At 48.8% G+C, this 18183-nt stretch overlaps 1 protein-coding gene across 2 annotated transcripts in view; it reads right to left on the reverse strand.

Annotated features, from left to right (window-relative positions):
* The window catches only part of DPYSL3 (dihydropyrimidinase like 3), a 28580-nt gene extending 20207 nt beyond the window's left edge, over positions 1-8373 (reverse strand). Inside the window, exon 1 of one of the 2 annotated variants that reach the window (XM_030957266.1) lies at positions 8065-8373. In XM_030957266.1, coding sequence (XP_030813126.1) covers positions 8065-8358 — 294 coding nt within the window. In that variant the 5' untranslated portion in view covers positions 8359-8373. Of the gene's footprint in view, positions 1-9; positions 162-8064 lie in introns of those variants that run through there. The other variant, XM_030957267.1, reaches the window with a different exon arrangement.
* Positions 8374-18183: the final 9810 nt, after the last annotated feature.

Here is an 18183-nt window from a genome sequence, read left to right on the forward strand (position 1 = left end):
CGCACCCACCGTGATGCGCGGAATGTTTTTCTTGCCCTGGTACGACATGTTACCGCCGGTCCGGCCCGACCCGCCGCCGCCGCCCGTTCTGCCTCCGCGCCGCTTCTCACAAAGGCGAGACCGAGCCCGCACCCGCCGCACCGGGACGGCCGCCGCCCGCCCCGCCCACCGCGCCGCCCGCCGCCGCCAGGGGGCGCCGGGCCTGGCCCCGCGCAGGGCGCGCCCGCCCCGCCCCGCCCGGCCCGGCAGGTGCCGGCACCGACCCCGGGCACCGGCAACGAGCACCGACCCCGGGCACTGACACCGACCCTGGGCACCGGCAACGAGCACCGACATCGGGCACCGGCCCCGGGCACCGGCGACGAGCACCGACATCGGGCACCGGCCCCGGGCACCGGCGACGAGCACCGACCCCGGGCACCGACACCGGCCCCGGGCACCGGCAACGAGCACCGACCCCGGGCACCGACCCCAGGCACCGACACCGGCCCCGGCCACCGGCAACGAGCACCGACCCCGGGCACCGACACCGGCCCTGGGCACCGACACCGACCACCAACACCGGGCACCGACACCGACCCCGGGCACTGACACCAACACTGGTCATTGACACTGGCCCTGGGCATCGGCAACGAGCACCGACACCGGGCACCGGCACCAGGCACCGACATCAACCCCAGGCACCGGCAACGAGCACCGACACTGGCCCTGGGCATCAGAAACGAGCACTGACACCGGGCACTGACACTGGCCCTGGGCACTGGCAACAAGCACCGACACTGGCCCTGGGCATCAGAAACGAGCACTGACACCGGGCACTGACACTGGCCCTAGGCACTGGCAACAAGCACCGACACTGGCCCTGGGCACTGGCAACAAGCACCGACACTGGCCCTGGGCATCAGAAATGAGCACTGACACCGGGCACTGACACTGGCCCTGGGCACTGGCAACAAGCACCGACACTGGCCCTGGGCATCAGAAACGAGCACTGACACCGGGCACTGACACCAACACCGGGCACTGGCAACGAGCGCTGACACCACGCACCGGCACCAGCAACAAGCACCGGCATCGAGCACCGATACCGGCCCAGGCACCAACGCTGTCCGGTCTGTGTCTCCACCCAGCCTGCAGGGATGGCCCATGGGAGCGGCCACAATCAGGGCTCTGTGCTGGCCAAGACTTTCCATGCAGCACTGGCAAGTAGAATGAACAAGTCTGTAACAGAACAGGCTGTCTTGGGCTGCTGGAATGCACCTGCATCACCTCACCCTTCTTTCACATGCACAAGAATTGGAAATATTAAAAAATAATAAAATACACCACACATCTGGCTCCAGGAATCCTACATGCGATGCAAACACTACAAGTGCTGGCAAGGACTCTTCCAAGGACTTTTTCCCTTTTCTCTGCTCTGACTTTGGTAGAAGGTTTAAATGGTGGAATTGTTTGCAAGTACTCAGCGTGTGCTGAAACAGACGATGCCGAGCCTGGCCCACAGCTGGCCAGGACTATGCCAGCAAGAGCTGTACCACAATGGGACAAATTTGTCTACCCTTTCCTGCTTGCCACAATCCACTGTGTTGCCAGCAGGTCATAAGACCCATGGCCACCCTGAACCTTGCTTTCTCTTCCAGGCCAGCTGCAATTCCAACTCTTGCGCAGAGCTTTGAACACCGTCAGCAAGATGTTCCTACAGATCCTGCTGCCAGGAAGCTCCACTAGGAAAATATTACAGCCGCACCTGGCAAGGACATTGCTGTAAATCCAATTCTACTTCCTGGCAGAAAAACAAGCCATCTGACCTGGGTGACCAACATGCAAACCCTCCCTCCAGTTTGCTTTCTGAACTAGAACCTAGCAATGACATCAGGGGCCTGACAAGCACCCTGCTCACCAGTGTGTGCACTGGCAGAGCCATCTCACAGCACAACCCCTGACACTGCAGCCAACTTTGACTGCTACAAAGCCCTGAGAGAAGTGGGTGACAGCAGCATGGACTGTCAGTACCATGTGCTCTGCAGTAACCCAGCCTAAAGCTTTTACTACCCACTGCGTCTGTTACCCTGTGTGCTTCTGCTGAAGTTCTTGGCTAGTTTTACTGAATTTGTATTTATTCTAAACTCAAAAACCTTTCACCAGTTTGAAGTCAAAGTCAGCAGAGGCTCAACAACTTACTTATTACTACCAGGACTGTGAGAATACTGACAAAATTGCAAGGGGTGCTTGGGTCTCCTGTTTCCCTGTCCCAGCTACTATGCCACTGCTGGTGAGCTGCTGCACCCCTGTAGTCAGCAAGAGATGGCTGGAAACCTTCCCCTCTATGGCAGATCCGTGGGCAGGGGATGTCTGCAAGCACCAGGCAGTGAATGGGGGAGCAGTGCTGTGCCAGCGCCTCTGCAACCAAAAGCCTGTGGGGAGAAGATCAGGTACCAGACCACACTGTTGTTGTCACAACACTGCACTGCATCAAGAATGGGTCCTAGTCTCTACTGAAATTAGACTGGCTGGGTCTGGGAGGTGAGAAACAGCCTCAACTCCCATCACCAAACCTCTCAAAACTTCACTCATACATTTTCTGGAAAGTTTATGAGTATCCCCATGCCTGGTGGTGCCACATTAACTTTGTCTAGACTCAGAAAAAGCAGCAGTTAATTAGTTAATAATAGATAAATGACTATACAGATGCTGCTGACTTCAACACTTGGACAGTTTCAAGAATCAAGCTTGCATCAGCCCCCTGGATGCTGGCCAGCCACAGTGACTTCAGATCCCTAGTCTGAAGAGATGTGCTTTCCTCAAGGTTGCTATGTGACACTCGCACAAATAAAATCAAACACCCTGCCCTGGGCCCAAAACAGAAAAAACAGAAAAAACTTTTTCCATAGGATCTCTTCCAGGTGCAATGTGTGAGGCGCTACTCACACGCTTTAAAATATCCGCTATGAGAAGCATGGTCAATCTGAAAGTTACTTAAAATGGCAATCCTCAGAGCTCAAAAGTTCCTCATGGCTCCAGGTGTTTGTGGACAGCCACAAAAGAGCAGGGTGAGGAGCACCAGTGGTGTGAAGACTGAATAGAAGGCCCATGCTGCTGCAAGGACTTTGGCACCAAAACAAATGCGGCTCTGACTGTGGCCCACCAGTGCTCAGCAGCCTGGCTCAACCCCCCTCTATGAGGACCAGGAGGCTGACCCAACTCTAGTGCAAAGGGAAAAGCAGACCCCGCCAGCCCTGAGTCCATCACCAATGACTCTTATGCAGGCACGACCAACATTCAGTGGATATCACCAGTCATGGAACTATCTGGGCTCAAATGTCATAATGTTCAGCAGATTTGCCAGGCCAGCCTGGCCCCATGCGTACAATCTCCTCCTCCCATACATATTCTTTGCATGAAACCATCCCCTCTGCTCTCCTAGCAGATGAGATTTCAGGGGTTAAGTTACTTCAGAGGCAGTGAATCCAAGGGACAGAAACACCATCCTTTCACCAAAGTGGGACCTCCTGTGCCCCCAGAACACTTCCTGCACACCACACCCAGAGCCCCTAGCACATTCCTGGAAATATCTGCTTCAAGCAGGCTGAAAACAGGCTGTGTCAATGCGGAGCTGGCTATCTGTTTTATACCTGTCTGCAAACCCCAGTTTCTCTCCTGCTTACAAATTCCATAATGAACAACACGTCCTGAGAAGAGCATGATGTTTTCAAGACCACATCAGCCCAAACAACACTCGCACCATCATATCAAAACCCTGGCAGAGCAAGATTGGCCTGGCACCTCAGTGCCCCAGAGGCCAGGTACCCCAGAGGCTACTCCTGCCAGCCAGATCCCTGCCACCCCTGCACTGCCCACACACCAGGGCCAGCCACTGCCAAAGCCCTGACCCCCCAGAGCTGAGAGCGAGGACAGAAGGAAACCAAGGACCATTGCCACAAGCTAGTGTGAAAAATTAAACTACTTCCATGCTAGGGTAAGTTTTGTGGCAAAACATAAGCTCTTTGCAGCAAGCAGGAACTCTTTAACTGAATCCCTAATTTCTCTGGAAATCTAGCCCTGCTGCATAACTCCCATGGAATCCAATATCTGTCTTCTTAAACAGGGGGGTGGGATAACAACAGTTTTGCTTAAGTGCTGGCAATAACCTCTGTCCTAGCACAAGCAGCCAAAGAACTGACTCTTATTGCTGTGCTTCAGGCATCAGATTTCTTAAAAAACAGAAACACATATAAGTGGGTTTTTTTTCAATAAATACCTGAATATTTAGTATTCTACTCCACAAACTGTAATGCAAGTTTAACTGTTGCATTTGTTATGTAGGAACTAGTTCAGTGGGTTGGATTTGTTCCTATTATTTGTAAAAGTAACAGACATGATGTAACTTCAAATTATTCTCTTATAAAAAGAACAAGTAAAACCAAAACACAGATGCTGAATGGGGTGATATTGAGGTGTTAATGCTATTGAAGTGCTTTAGGATCCCTTCCACAAATTCAGGATTTTAAACTGCTAAAGGCAGTGCACAACTGCAACTTCAGGTTGTGCCAAGCTGCCTCATGAGGCACAGACTGCTGTTGGCTTGGTGTTCCTGCTATAAATTGCTGGCATCAGAAACCAAAAAGCTGAATGCTGAAGTCAGAGCACATTTTACAAGTGTCAGAAAAACGAAGAGAGGATCAAGTTAGTCCTAGCTTTGTTCTCCATTTGAGGCAGCCCTGCCTGTATTTTCAGGGTGTATCACAAGTTAGATATCACACACACCAAGAAAAAGCAAAGGACTGGCTCTTCTCAGTCTTCTGGAGGGGACGAACTTTTTGCCTGCTTTCACTGCCCACTAGTTTCCCTTGCATTTCTTTTCCCCTTCCTCTCCAGCCAACGGAGCTGCCTCAGCCCGAGGTGAAGCCACAATCCCGTGTTTGTGGGACCACAGCCAGTTGCAGTGGAAATGACAACTTAAGCTGCAGAACCATGCAGCAGGAAGGACCAAGTGTCTGGAGGCTTGCACCATATGCTCCTGCCTGTGTGACTGCAGAGGAGGGTGAAAATGCAGGGTCTCTGCATGGCTGAGCACTGAGGAGAAATGTGGAGGATGCCTCCACAGGCTTCTGGTTGACCTTCCCAGGCACCAGGCACCAAGTGTAAGGCTCCTTCCCCTCTCCTCAAAGCCCTGTTGCCTCTGCGGATGCCCAGGATTGCGGCTCTCCAGTACCTGTACAGGCATCACCCGCCCTCCATGAACATCCTGGCCACAGGAATTCACAGGGTGCTGTCTGTGACCTACAGAGAAACTCTCTTTTTGCTTCATGATAGTAAAGTGAACACAGTAATCCACTCTGGCTAACAAATGGCATGACAGCTCTCAGAGAAAACTACAGGACACTTCAGAAGGGTAGAGTCCACACTGGCTATTACTGATGAAAACCTGCACTGAGTTAAATCACTCTTATTAAAAACAACAAATAGCCCAGATCAGCAGTGTTGGCCCCGCAGTGTTGTTCCTCGAAATCTTAACTCTTGTGTGGCAAAAACTCTTGCTGCAGCAGAACTCAGTAGCAAGGAAACTAATCTCCTGCTTTGAGCAAAGAGCACCTGAAGGACACTTCAGGTGCCCATCTCTTGTTCCCCAGGAAGCCCACCAGCCCACAGAGGCAGCTCCCCGTAACCACACAGTAGTCCCTTGGGCCACCACGCTAATGACTGTCACTCTCTGTCCCTAAATCCACTGGCAAAGCTCAAACTCCCACTGACAGAGCAAAGGCACAGCTCCCAACTGCTTTGAGCTATATCCCCACTATGACTTCAGTATGCTTCAATATACAGCCGAGCTTTTGTCCTTTCAAAAGACTTTGTGATAAAACAAAGCAAGGTTGGACCATGTGCCTGAGTCTGTATTATGCTGCCCAGTTGTATGACACCACATGTTATCACTAGGCATTTATTCACTGGAGTTGTCCCCCTGTAGAAATGTTGGGGCTTTAATTGTGATTAATATCATTATAGGAAAACAAACAAACAAAAAAGGTGTGTTGGTCTGTTGTACTTCCAGTAAACTGTTCACTGCAAAAATTAGAAGACAGATCTGTCTGTTGTCCTGGGCACAGGCAAGTCTCTTACTTTCAGCTAATCTAATAAACAAGCTGCTTGGGCCAGAGTAGATGACTTGAGCTCTCTCGTTTCTTAATCTGTGAAATTATTCAAAGTTCAATTTGCCTTGACAAAAGTGCCTTTGTTTGCCCTGAATCTGTAGAGTCCAACACGGGGAAACTCCCCATGGCTGTGCAGGCATGGGGCTCAGCATGCACAGTTCATTTCCCATTGCACTGTCCTATTCTGGGTCACCTCAAAGCTTGAAAGCCACAATACCAAGTCATACAATTCCTTCTAGCCAGGCACACACAAAAACACATACATGAAGTTGCCCACCCTCTTAGGCAAGATGTACAGATAAAAGGGGTTACTTACTTACTGACCCTTACTTTCCTGATGCTTATCAGCTGAAGGCCTGAGAGGAAGAAATCTAGAGGTAGAAATCATCAGGAAGAGAGGAGCTGCTGAAGGAAATCCTCAGCTACAAAACACCAGAGATAAGGGTCTACATAAGACCTTAAAAGGGAACAAGGCTTTTTTTTTAATTTTTGGCACAGCTAATAAAGAAAAGCTCACAGCAAAGCATGCAGACAGGCTGTCAGGAGCTTCAGCTCCTTTTCCAACAAGCAACAGCATAAAATTGTTAAGGCAGTGGTTAGTTCTGCAGCTGCTACTTAAACCACGTGGACAAGGTTGATACTGACAGAAATAATGTTAATTTTGTTCCTGACTTTGTAAAACAGCTGTAAAGGAGCAAAGCTCAAGAACATGAATTGAGAAACATGCCGAAGCATGCCAGTAAGAAACCAAAAAGCAGAGTCTGAAGAAACTAAAGTGCAACGAAAAAAGCTCAAATTAAGCATTGCCTAGCTAGACATTCCTATAGAAGACAGTGGACACTTAGGACAGCCTGATGCTTTTCCCCAAAATCGAGACAGCTCAAGTTACCACTGCCGTGCTTCCACTAGGCTCATGCTAGTGAGGTTAGGCTTCCAGATCACCAGCATCTGCTGTTTATCAGGGTTTGCACTCCAGACTCAGTGGAGGTTTCTGCAGAATGTCAAGACAACCACTACATCTCTCTGTGCTACGAGGCAGGTGATTTTTTTATTCCATCTTCAAAAATGGGGAGGTGAGAGGACGTTTGCCCCTGTTCACAGTTGAAAAAGAGTGACCTTAAGATGGCTATTAAAAAGTTCAGCTCCTAACAAACTTATTGACCAACAACAGTGAATAGCCTTACTTGTCTGATGCAAAAATGAGCCACAGGACTACTGAAATCTCAAACAAGATATTCATGCAATACTATTAACTTAATCATGTTCTTGCCCAGCTGCTAGTGCAAATAGGACCAGAACCAGCACAGCAAGCCATCTCATCCTCCAGCAGAAGGATTATACTGTGGAGCTGCACGGATTAATTTATCCCTTTCACTTTGGTGTAAATTGAGAAACTTTGTGCCTAGTGATACTTTCAATGCTGTCACTTCCAGATCAATGTGCCGCCTCCCACTGCTGGCGTGGTACTTCTAGTTGTGTCCGTGAGAGATAAGGATCTGCCAGGTTTGAAGTAGCAGCTCCAAAATCCCCACTGTTTTTGTTTTACTTCCATGTTGGGCGCCGCGGGAGTAGCTATTCTTTCATAAAAGTATAAAAGAGTTCCTGCAGGAAACCGAGCCAGCGACTCTGACTGTGCCGGTGCCGCGGCGAGCCCGCCGACATCCCGCTCGGCGGGCGGAGCTCCGCGCACCGGGGACGGCCGCGACGGTGCCTTGCCGCGGGGGCGGCGGGGGAGCTGCGGGCAGCCGGGGCGGAGGAGCCACCGCAGCACCACCAGCAGCTCCTCCAGGGCCGGCGCCAGGGGCGAGCGGCGGCCGGACCCACCCGCGGCCCCACACCGCCCCCCGAGACCCCGGCCGGGGCCCGCGCCCGCTGTCCCGGCCCCGGCCCAGCCCCGCCGCGCCGCCGGCCCTACCCTGTCGTCCGCGGGGGCTGGGTCCTGGAGCCGCTCTTCACCGGAGGTGGCGCGGAGGCCGCCAGCGGTCTGACCGGGGCCGGGGGCCGCGCCGGGCGGAGGGTCGGGGCCGGTCGGCGGCGGGGCGCGGCGCTGCCCAACGCGCAGTGCCCCAAAGTCGAGGGTCTTGCTCTCGAAGGCGCCCTCGACGTTGCAGAAGAGCCCCCCGCGCTTCGGACGAGGCGCCGCCGCCGAGCCGGGCCGCGCCAGGTACACCGGCAGCTCCTCGTCGTCGCGCCGCCCGTCCGCCGCCATCCCCGCCGCGCCGCCAGGACGGGACGGACGGGGCGGGATGGGGCGGGACTGGGCCGCAGGGCGGGGCGGACCCGACGGGAGGCTGAGGGGCGGTGGGACGCGGGTGGGTGGCGCTCGGTCGGACCCGGGTCGGTTGCTCCGGTGTGCCCGGGGCTGGACGTTGCTGTGCGGGAGCTGCCGCCGGCCGCCCTCCTGGGACGCTCCAGCCGTGAGGACGGAACGGAGCACGGGAGCGCCTCGCCGCTGACCGTGCGGGGCGCTCGGCAGACGGGCTGTGCCCGGGCGCACCGGCAGCGGCCCCGACAGCCGTGTGTCGGTTTTCCCCCGCCGGTACGCGGGGCAGCCCGCAAACCAGCGTTCGCTCGCAAGCCCGGGGCCGTACCTCGCTCTGCTCGGGCCGTGGTTCCTGCACACCCACTGCGGTTAGGCGGACGCTACAGCCAGACGGAGGCAATGTCCCCTGCACAAAGGCTTCGCTGCTCCCAAACGCGACCACGGCTGCTCCTGACTGACCGCACAAACAAGCTCCGTGTCTTGGCTAGTTTAAGATGTTGCTTGGAGAGCTCCATTGCGACTTCATTTCAAAAGTACTGGAGGCCCGAAGAGCAGACGGACAGCCAAGACTGGGTCTTACAAATGCTAATGGCTGTATAACAGTAGTAACCTTTGGAATCTGTCGTGAGCCCCAAAACTGGAGCTTTGACTAAAATCGTTTTGCTAAGTGCTTATTTCTTTATCTAGAACAAGTTTGCATGGTACCTGAGCTCGACATATTGTCAAGTGATTTCTCACACCACATTTTTGTGTTATGAGATATTGTCAGTCATGTTTTTTTTTCAACCCTTTCTGCAAAAACAAAACAGTGCCATTATCTCTGCCAGTCCTCCAAGGACTAGTGGTTCTTAAGGAAAATCCACATGGAGCCTGACCCATCATGGGTCAGAAAAATGACCCTGTGATTAAGCCTGGAGAGGCAGTCTGGGGGCACTGGCTGACTGAGGCTTGAGGCTGTGTGGGAGGAAATGGTTTGGGATCATTTCCCTCCTTTTCAATGCTGGGAAGCAGTCTGCTTTTGTAACTGGACTTGTACCAGTGTCATTAACTGAATGCATTTTTTTCTCCATCTAAGTGGAATAATCTACAGTAACTTGAATTTCTGAATAATTATTCAGGTCTAAAGGGTTAGAAGAAGAGAGGATGGACTAAATATAAACAGACTGTGTCTGTAAACTTGGAAGAGTTACTTTAAAAGCCTTGTGTTACACAGCACGGTGAAATACTGATCATTGTCTGCCCTTACTTTCTCTAAAGCAACACCAGAGAGGGTCGCATTTGGTTGTTCTTGGGCTCTTACGTGAAATTTAATATGCAGCTGCCCCAGCATTGTGGCTTCATGGTGCTCAGCACCATGAGTGTCATGTCTGCACCAGAGCCCCGCTGCCACCTCACCAGGATGTGCCAGGAGAAGAGCCCAGCACTGTCACGTCTCAGATGCAGGGGCAGCAGCAGTGGCTGGCAGCTAGAGAAGGAAGTATCCCTTCAAATAGCCAGAAAACGTTTGTTCCGGAGTTTTTTCTACTCCTATTCGCCTGGCAAATGCCCCTCCTCTGTAACTGGATGCTTAGCAGCAAGACCACCAGTACTGGCCAAGCAGATGCACGCAAAGTGGCTGCCCACCAGGTCTTTACCTTCCTAAGGGCAGACTTAACTTAAAAGAATTAATCCTCCTGCTGCAAGTGAGATCCACTGCGTAGAGGATGAAGCCCCCTCTCAGCCAGCTTCTGCCCCCGTGAGAGGGATGTGCTGATCTTGGAGCTGGGGCTGGCACACTTCACACAGCGAGCGGAGCCCCTGGCTCCTCGTGGCTGAGCAATAGCACGTGAGGAGTGAGCCTCTCCCGGGAGGAGCAGCACTGCAGGCTGCCCTGTGCCTGTGTGCACTAACCACAGTGGAGTTAGAGTGAACCCCTTGTTTTGGCTGGGACATCCCCATATAGCTCGGCAACTTTATGGGGAGTTAAAATTCTCTGGAACAGGGCCTGGCCTTTGTCTGATTCTGCAAACATGCAAAAATTTCAGCATTGCACTTTAATAGCAATATTTATTTAAATCCTGATTCCAATGTTTATCTTTCCTAGTGCCTTGCTGCATAGATGGTTGCACTAAAATTATCTGCACCAGTAAAGGAGTACAGGGCTCTTCTGGGGAGTGAAGGCTTTAAAACCTGACTTTTAATGAAAATCATTCCTTGTATAAAAGACAGTTCTTGATTTATACTTTTCAAATTGCCATTCACTTCTAAGATCTTTTTTGTTAGGTGTTGTAAGGCTACTAGTTCAAGAATACCATGAAAATTGAAGTTTGTTTTCAGTGTGTGTTCACTGCATAGTTGCTTTTGAGCCCAGCAGAAGGCATTATTTATATTTCTGTATATGTATGCCTTGGATCAGATGTAAAGCTTTTAATTATACAATGCCAAAATGTCTGCCTCCTGTAGTTAAGTAAATGTTCTCTTCTTTAAATCACATGTTTATATGCTCATGGACGAAAATGTTTGTCAGGCAAACAGTCATGAGTGGTGCAACCTCAAACCCTGCTGGCAAAGCGGCTCCCTCTCACTTCTCTGTACAAAGTAGATTGAAGATAGAAATCAGGGAGGGATCCAGTGGGAAGGCTGCTTCCCCTGCCTGAGCCCAGGGAGGATGGAGATGGTAGGCATGTGAGCTCACGTGCTTTGTGCTGCCACGGACTCACCAGAGCCAGCCATTAGTCCTGCACAGGTTTCCTTGGCTCAGGGGCTGGGTTCCCATCCTGACCCCAAAACAGAAGTGCTGTTCCTCCTGGGTCAGGAATCTGAGCTGATCCTGACAGATGGGCACCGCTGGTTGTTTCATGAAGGAATAGGCTGCTCTTCTGATCTAGGGAGCAGCATTTATTTTATGGGAAATTCTGTAGTGGCAAGCTTCTAATTCATGTATTTCTAGTTGAGTAAGAACTGTCTAAGGCACACTGAGAAATGGAAATCAGTCATGTTACAATGTGAGGTGCACTGGTTATGAATGGGAGAATGGTGCAGCCTTCTGGGAAGTGGTCTTTAAGCAAATCCCTTTCTGCAAAAGGATTAGTTAATAAGATGGGACATAATCACCCCATCTGGGGTGTGCATTTTCTTGTTCTGTGCTGTCAAAACCCCAGTGCTGGTTTTCTTTGTCCTCGCTGGCTGCTGCCAGAGCACGGGCTGGGTTCTGGTCAGAGCTTGTGCAGGAATCGCAGGCTCTAAACACTGAGCCTCAGAGTGCCCAGTGAGAGGCACAATGTAGCGTGTCACTTTCTCAAGCATTTTCTTCATGAGGCTGTCAAGCTTACTGTTATCTTTTAAATCTTTGAAGAGGAATTCAAATTGCCAACTGAATCATTCAAATAGCAAAGGTACTGACAGAGAAGTCAAATTAGGTCATTTTGCCTGCCACTGCCAAGACACTCTTGTCCTCCAATAGGTATTTTATTATGACTTTGCTAATTTATTTTCCATTTCTCAGGGCAGTGGGTAGTTTCTTATTTGGAAAAACTACATCCTCTGCTGGCAAACTTCTGCACCTTTTCCCAGGTCCCACATGCTTTGTGCAACATCATTCTATCTGTAATAAAAATTAAAAATGGTTTAAAATAGGAAATTGGTTTAAAAGAGTGAAGCATGTCCCAGATTGTGACATGTTGTTCACATAATGCCGCCTGTGTCACTGGAAGTTGCTCATTACACCAGGAAGCATCTCAGGCTCCATAGCTGTGACTACAATGCTCACTAGACTCAGAGAATATTGTGTTATTTGAAGGAAATAGATTGTTGACATTAGGTGGGATTTGACCCCTTCCTTCACCAAAGCTGACAAGCCTGAGCTGTGTCCTGAGTGAGGACATTTCCTTCCTTGATGTCTGTTCTATACAGAATGGTCTTACACTGATTTTCCTGTGAGTCTGGAGGCAGCATATCTTTGATTGCATGTGAAAAGGATGTGATGTAATGACTGCATAACACTGTGAGCAGGATAAATGCACATCAGCTTTCATACCTTGCTTTCTTCTAATGCCTGTGGGTTCAGCTGGAGAAGCAGCAGGACAGTGGTAGTAGCAGGTTAACACTGATTTCTTCTGATTCGTACAGGATTTGATAAAACTGCATCCCTTTATTACATGCATGAAAAGTTGCAATGATGAAGTAAGTCCTAGTTGTCTTGTTTCATGCAAAGTTAGAGCTGCCTTCTCATACTCTGCAGTCATGATTTACAGGTGTGTCCTGTTTCTGGAGGCTGACAGATAAACAGGGTTGTTCTATTATCATTCTTGCAGCAATGTCAGGACAGCCCCTGGCACTGCCTTTCATGTGTCTCAGGGAAAGTCAGGCTAAGTACAAATGCAGAAGAAACAGTGAAAGAGTTAAGAAAATCTGATTGTCCCACTTACACTTAGAAGCAGAGGTCAGAGATGGGTGGGCTCCTTTGTTCACTCAAAAAAGGCAGGTTTATGAAGGGCGAGTGACTGATGAGCCCGCTATCTCAATGAGCTGGGGAGGGCCAGTTGTTGATGCCTGCATCACCACACTCCAGTTTCTAAACTTTCAGACATAGGCATGTTAGAAGATGAGACACACCTTTGTGATCCTCCAGGCTGCTCTACATGTTGGTCCCTGGGGAACTGCTGTGCACAGGGTGTTGTCTTGCTGAAATTCTTTACCAAAGCCAAACCGCTGCAGAGTCAGAAAGCCAAAGCATTTGACTCTGTCAAAAGCTTGTTCAGTATTTCATGCCAAAACCACAGGGAGAGTGGGTTAATACTGTGGTTATTTCTACTGCAGAATGCTATTGTATTCTTGGAGGGAGTAACTTCAAGCAGCACACACAGCCTGACTTCAGCATGTGTCGTACTAACAGAGACCGCAAATCTGATAAGCAGCTGGAAGTTATAATCTTCTGTGCTTGGTTATTCCAAGAATATTTCTGAAATGCAGTAATGCTTTTTGCTCACAGATTTGTTTAGTGCTGAGCAAAACCCTATGGAAAATTCCAGTATTTCCACACATGGGGTATTTTTTTCCTCCTAAAATGAGTTGCTAGACAAAATATTAAGAAATTGTAATAGTGGAAAAATAGTTCTGAAAAATTTTCTGTGGGGAATCCGGACTCTCCTTCTCCCTCACCAAGTCCTCCAAGGAAAGATTACTGTCTTCTCAGGGCCGAAGGACTCCTGTGGCACTGCAGGCCTTGCAGTCAGATGCAAACTGAGCGAATTATGAAGTTGTTTGGGACAAAAGGCACCAGAGATAAGTAACGTTTTCAAGAGGATCAGAAGCACAGATCTGGCATCAGTATGAAACCCCAAATATTCCAACCTGGCTAGAGTGTGCTCGGCCCACCTGAACCAACAAGGAGGAACAGGTGGTGACCCTGGACGTTCTGCACATCAGGTGAGCTCCAGCCACCTTCTGTTAAGATGGACACAACCAGAGATGTCACTCCAGATTTCTAGGAACAGCCAAGTAAACTTGTAGACACTTCTGTTGTTTGCATGTCAATGGGTACCTTCAGGATCACAGTTTCAGGAATGGTGAGATTTTAGCCACTGTAACAGCTGTCTGGCTAGGTGTGGTGTGGGCTGTTAGGGCCTGGATGAGATGGATTTATGTAAGGAAACACACATTCCATATAAGTTTGAAGCCCAGGATATTCTGACAGACATGTGCCACCAGATTCACTTCAAGAGCAGTCAGCCCACTTCCTCTGAGTTCATGTTCTGCATCTCAAAATCAGTCTCTTTCCACCCGGTCCTGTTTGTTCCCTGCTTCTTGTATGGCATTGTCTAGCATCTTCCCTAAGCTGTGAAGCCTGGTTTGGCTGGTCTCACTGTGTTTGGCCTCTGTTGTGATGGCAAATGCTGACTTGCTTCCAATCATATCTGTTGTTGTGACTACCTCTCATTCCAGCTTATCTTAGGGATCACCAGCTACTCTCCTCTGTGCCTGCTTTTACTCCCAGAAATGAGTTGGAGGATTAAGCTGAGATTTCCTTGTTTCCATGGTGTTGCACTTGACCTAATCAACCATTGCAGACCTAAAGTGTCCTTTCTTTCAACCTCTCCCTCCTTCAACCTGTAGCTTCAGGGGAGCACACTGATGCAAAAATGGGTGGTGTATCTAGAGATAATTAGTGATTATGTGCCAGTGATTACAAGCCTATAACGAATAATTAGATGTCAGCAGAGTAGAATCACAGTGGATTTAAAGGTACTATGTTTGCTTGTTTGTTTATATGGCTCCATGTGACTGTGAGGAAGCAAGCAGTCAAATATACTTTGGCCAGGCTGGTGAGGGAAACAGAGCTGCCATTTGTGCATTTTTTGTCATGGCCCTGCACAGCCTGGATAATGCACAAAAGTAGCTCTCTAAGTACTGCAGAAACCAGGCTGAGACAGAAGATCCTAGTCTGCTTGCCTGTCAGTCTGTTTGCTGCTGCTTTGGAGGAAAACCGTATTCTGTAAACTGGAGTGACTGATGCCAAGCAGGAGCTCAAACCTGTGCTTGCCATGGCTGGGACTACTTCTTAATTTTTCACTTAATTTTCATATCTCCAGCTGATCTAGTTATGTTAGAAATTGTGTTCAGTCTGTATTCACTGTCCAACCAAATTCTCGTTTGAAATCATTGTTAAACTGTCCTACCATTAAGGACTGGTGGGCTATCCCTTCCACACAGATGTTAAAATAGATATAAATAGATAATGTCCATCTGTGTTGCTCGCTAAGTATGTCCTAGGGAAAAGCTTACAGTCCCCACTTTTCAGGGAATAGAAGAAAAAGGCTTCTATACTACCAAAATCCATCACCCAAACACAGCCTGCCCTCCACTCCTTTGTAAGACCACTCTTTTGCAAGCAGTCGTGGGACTGGTTGTTCCTTCAACTCTTTTTCAGCTGCTCATGTGAAACCCAAGACTCTGTCTGAAGGCCAGAATCCAATCTCAGCTGCATCAAATACACCTGGAAGAAATCTCATGAAAAAGGGGGGACTTAATCCCAAATAAAGCCTGCTACATCAAGGTCAGTGTCAGCCCGTGACAGACCCAAAGGTTGAGAAGAGCAGGTTGTGCCAGTTTCAGACTACCTTTCATTGCTATTTCCCAGGGAAATCCTTACCTTACCTTATAGGATTACTGTGTTGCACAGACATCAAATTATTTTGTCTGTGTGCTCATACCCACCTTTGTTCCTTGCTTTTCCTAGCTTCCTAACTTCTGGCTTGCTTCTTTCATCTCAGCTGCTTTTTACTTCTAAACCAGTGGACAGTGAGTGCCACACCTTGGGCAGACAGTGGTGGAAAGAGCTGAGATGACTCATCAGACTGCAGGCTGTCTTACAGGGAATTGTGCATCACAAAATTCCATTGTGCTGAGTGTCACTGCTTTATGAATTTTAGTAAATATGAAAAAATTAAGACAAAAGAGAGAACAGATAGTGAGCCAGATGCTATCTTGATGGAGAGGCTGGAACCCAAGGTCAAATTGCAGCATTTTAATGTTGGTCCTTTCCTGAGCATAGGCGAGTTATCAGCATCAATTGCTGTGAACTTTCAAATCACAGTAAGGTATTTTGGATTGGGAAAAGGTGAAAGGCAGTTTGTTAGTCATTTCCCTATGATAGCATATAAATGTTACATCTTTTATGATAAGCTTTGAATGCCTGAGACTGAAATCAATCTGCATCCCAGATGTGCAAATGCCTTACCTGCAATGCGGCTTTTATGCATCCAAAAAGCAGATATAATTCTAAGAATTTCAGACCCATAACTGCCAAATGAACCACTCACATTCTGTGAAGCTAAAATCCTTTTCCCTTTCCCTGTACTTGTTCCATTGCTATGGAGCAAGAGCTTTCTCTTGATAGAATATGGCTAAGTGTGGGAACTCAGCACATCACTCCGGATGTCCAGAGTTGCCGAAGACCCCTCTGGGGGGCTCAGAAATCCTGGCATGGTGCCCAGAACACCTGGTGGCTTCACTTTGATCCTTCTAGCGAATTGCCAGCTTGGTATGGGGATTTGAAAGTCACACGAGTTTGAATGGTGTAATTACAGGGTGTTCACAGGGTGAAAATATAGATTTTAGGATTTTTGGTATGTGGGTTATGGGGACAAAATGGAGGAAACAGGGCGTGTCTCGTCCTTCTTCTTTCTTCTTCTTGTTCTCCATTTTCTGCTGTGATTCTGGCACTTGGGGATTGGTTTAGAGTAGAAGTGCACTGTCTAACATAGGTGATAGGTATTGGGAATTAAAAGTAAATATGATGTACGTAGTTTGTAATATAAAAGACGACATCGCCTCGGGGGCGGTGGAGAGTGCTTGTGGCTGCAGTGCTCAGAGGATCTCAGATGGGCAGAGAGAAAACTTTGTAGATAAGAGATAATAACCTGAAGACCAAACATCGAAGAGTCCAGTCTCATTCTTCAGACCGCGGGCTGCCTCAGTACCACCCCACACATCTCGGGGCAGAGAACAGAACAGCTGACCCGAGAGCTAAGAACGTGGCAGGTTACTTTTGCATTGTGCCCCTTCTGATTCACTGTTAGTGATTTACCTTTCCATAATTTTTGATGTATACATTGATACAGAAGTGGGAACCTGTGTGTAATCCACACATTTGTGTGGGTTAGGTGCAGGTTGAACAGTGTTAGGTACCATATCCATTGTTTGTTCTTGCAGGTTTAGACTAAGTGGCTGTTCCTCAAAATATTCAAATCCTTCATTCAGTGACTAGGCTAGCTGATAAAAATCCAAGTAATAGATACCACAGTAACTTCTGAAGTTTCTGTGCTGAGAATGTAAAAACAGAGGTTTATCTTTCCTGCCAAGCTGGAATGCTTGAAATCTTTTCACAGCCCCTATCAGTTAAGCAATTGTAACTACTGGCCGGCTTACCTGGGGCTTAAAGAAGGATCTTGAGGGAACTGGCCACTTTAAAAGTTCTCTGTTTTGAATACAAAGAAGCCCAAACTTCTGTAGGTTTTTACTATAATTCTTGGTTGATTTTGCTATTCTTATCTCAATTCTCAGAAGTGAAAGTTTAGCACCAATGCCTTCTATCTGTATTCAAAACCAAGAGTCTGGTTTGAGAGACTGTGTTGGTTCTGGGTGAAGAGGTTTACACAGCGGGCTTTCCCAGCATCACCTCTAGAACTCCTAATGCTACAGAGGGTCTGAGCTACAGCTCATACAGCTGCCCACTGCTCTCCTCTGGCTTGTCTTATAGACATGTAATATGTATGTATTAATTGTGTTAAGGAGTGTGTACCGTTTCTGTAATTTTTTCTGTACTTTACTTTGAAACTTGCTTAGTAATAATTTCTAATGCATTTGCATTTTTCCTTTGAGTATCACTAGCACTTTCCACAACAATAAAGAAAGGACCAGATTTTCCTGGCAGAGCTCTAACAACAAGGGTAGCTATGGAACAACCCAAAGTGGAGTGCTGGGGACAGTGCAGGCATCTGTGAGTGGTCTGCAACTGAGGAAGCATTTCTGGGAACATGGCAAGGAAAGTCCTAAAGCACACCAACTGAGAGAATTACTGTGGTTCTAAGCTACTGTGGTTCTGTGCCAGTTTCAGCTGGGGTAGATTTAATTTTCTTCACAGTGGCTAGTATGGGGCTATGTTTTGGATTTCTGCTGAACGCAGAGTTGATGATATAGAGGCATTTTTGTTATTGCTGAACAGGACTTACACAGAGCCAAAGCCTTTTCTGCTTTTTGTACAGCCACAATGGCAAGGAAGTTAGGGGTGCA

This window comes from Camarhynchus parvulus, chromosome 13 (genome assembly GCF_901933205.1).
Source record: "Camarhynchus parvulus chromosome 13, STF_HiC, whole genome shotgun sequence".
Lineage (NCBI taxonomy): Eukaryota > Metazoa > Chordata > Aves > Passeriformes > Thraupidae > Camarhynchus > Camarhynchus parvulus.